The sequence below is a fragment of the Centrocercus urophasianus genome, unplaced genomic scaffold, assembly GCF_019232065.1.
Source record: "Centrocercus urophasianus isolate 14NV4802_14NV808 unplaced genomic scaffold, USGS_Curo_1.0 seq_27, whole genome shotgun sequence".
Taxonomy (NCBI): Eukaryota; Metazoa; Chordata; class Aves; order Galliformes; family Phasianidae; genus Centrocercus; species Centrocercus urophasianus.
Window position 1 is genome coordinate 11,928,268 of NW_024884833.1, and position 2,319 is coordinate 11,930,586.

Sequence of the window (2,319 nt, forward strand, 5' to 3'; positions counted from 1 at the left end):
AGGAAGGAAGGAAGGAAGGAAGGAAGGAAGGAAGGAAGGAAGGAAGGAAGGAAGGAAGGATTCTGTAACTCTCTGAGAAGTTCTTTGAAGAGATAAACAGCCTTTTAGAAATAGCTAAAACCGTATTACTGGACTAGGAAGTAATTTGAGGAGCATTATACGAGGAGCAGGATTTTATACTTGCCCCTGATCTGGAATGTGTAAAGCAGCAAACTGTAATTCGATATGAGTGGCAGAAAACTTACAGACTTATCTCCTGTGTGTCTCACACTTCATCTCTACTTAAGTTCCTTTGCGTATAGCCACACATCTAGTCTGGTCTACCGCCAAAACCTTAAACCCCGATTGCCTGTTTTTCAGTTTAAATTGCAACTTTTACGTGCAATAGAATGACCCGGTATTCTTACGGGCAGTATTTTTACAACAACTTAAAGCACCTCTAGTTTCAGGTATGTTAATGCCGACGCCCTGCAGCGAAACGCAGCCGAGCGGCTCTGAGCCGGCAGACCTGATTCTCCCTCACTCCCCGACAGCGCCCTTCATCCCGCCAGCACCGGAGGCGGAGGCTCCCGGGGCGCAGCGTGTTGCCAGAGTGCTGGGATGCCGCGATGTGCATGCCCGAGCGTCCCGCGTGGGTTGATCGGAGAGCAGTGAGAGGGAGAAGTTGTGTACAGAGGGACATAAGAAGAAAAAAGGAAGAAAACGAAAAAGAAGAAGAAAAAAGGAAAAGAAAAAGAAAGAGGCAAACGAAAAAGAGAAAAAGCAAAAGAGTTGGAAATCCCAGAACCAGAGCGCGGAGCCCTTTTCTCAGGGCCGCTCCCGGAGAACAGCGCGCCAGCGGCGCTGGGCTGCCCTCGAGGCTCCGCAGCCGCCGGGCATATGCGGCCCGGGATCCTCGCAGCGCCGGCAGCAGCGCAGGGTCTCTGTGCTCCTGGACTTACCTGGGGATGTACCTGGCCTCGTCCCCCAGCCGCACCTCGAAGTCTCTCCAGGGCTGCTCCAACCCCGCGGTGCTCCACGTCGCGGCTGCCTCCTCGCCCTCCTCCACCGGCTCCTGCTCCCCAGGGCCGCCGCTGGACCGCCGCCGCGTGGCGCCGCGGAAGCCGCGGGCGAACTCCCTGAAGGTGATGGCCCCGTCGCTGTCGCTGTCGAGGCGCTGGAAGATGGCCTCGGCCTCGGCCGGCCGCACTCGCAGCTCGGCGCAGAGCGCCGCGAAGTCCTCGCGCTCGATGCGGCCCGAGCCGTTGGCGTCGCAGGCCAGGAAGAGCGCGCGCAGGCGAGACTGCTCATCCCCCGCCGCCTCGGCGTCCATCGCCCCCGCTGGCAGTGCTGTCGCGCGGCTCCTGCGCCCGCGGCCGGGACGGGGCGAGAGGCGGCGGCTCGAGCCGGCGGCACCGCTCCGCCGGGCGTTCGGCGGGGCGGGCCGGGCCGGCCCCGCTCCCCGCTCCGCCCCGGTGCCCGTCGAGCCGAAGGGAGGCGGGCCGCGGGCGACGGCCCCTGCGAGGAGTGCGGTGGGGCGGCGGTTGCTGCGGGGCACGGGCGGTGCCGCCTCCTTCGGCCCCGGCACGCAGCTCGGCTCTGCTCGCAGCCCCGCCGGAGCCGGAAAGGTCTCGAGGCGGGAGCCGGCGGGTGCCGGGCCTCGGCTGCCCTGGGCTGCTGCTCCCGGCGTTGCTAACGGCATCGGCAGCTCACAGGCATGCGGTAACAACGCGGATGGACGGTTCACTTGTACTACCGGAATGGGAGTGCCAACGCTGTGCAGATGCCATAGTCTTAAACCTCAGTCCTATCTTCCAGCACTGCAAAAACAGCACGGCAATGAGCCCCAAGGATTCCATACATAAATTCTTTCTGACCACTTTGGAATTGCATGTAAAATAGAATATCCTGAGCTGGAATCTCAGAGTTTAATGTCTACATTGTAGAAAAAGTGCATGCTACTATCTCATCACCTGTAATTCAAACAAGTACATCATCAAAATAGCGAGCAAAAAGCTGGGCGCAAATCAGTCAACTTAACGACTCATATTTTAGTGCTTACTATACAAGAATTCTGTATTATACTGCATGTCTTGTCAAGACCATTCACTTTCTTGAAGTCTTTGGTAAATTTCAAATTTCACTGGAACTTCAGAGGAGGGTCAGGATGGAGATCAGGGACAGGCTTTTCACCAGAGTGCAGTGGGCATGGAACAGGTTCCCCAGGGCAGTGGGCATAGCCTCAAGCTTGCCAAGTTTGAGGAGCGTATGAATAATGCTCTCAGGCACAGGGTTTGGATTTTGGGTGGTCCTGTGTGGAGCCAGGAGTTGGATTCATCA

General features: G+C 58.0%; 1 protein-coding gene across 1 annotated transcript in view; it reads right to left on the bottom strand.

Moving 5' to 3' along the window:
- Window positions 1–1,312, bottom strand: part of RASEF (RAS and EF-hand domain containing) — a 41,379-nt gene extending 40,067 nt beyond the window's left edge. Inside the window, exon 1 of the mRNA XM_042826960.1 lies at window positions 942–1,312. Within this exon, the coding sequence (XP_042682894.1) occupies window positions 942–1,312 (371 nt within the window). The remainder of the gene's footprint in view (window positions 1–941) is intronic.
- Between the last annotated feature and the right edge of the window lie 1,007 nt (window positions 1,313–2,319).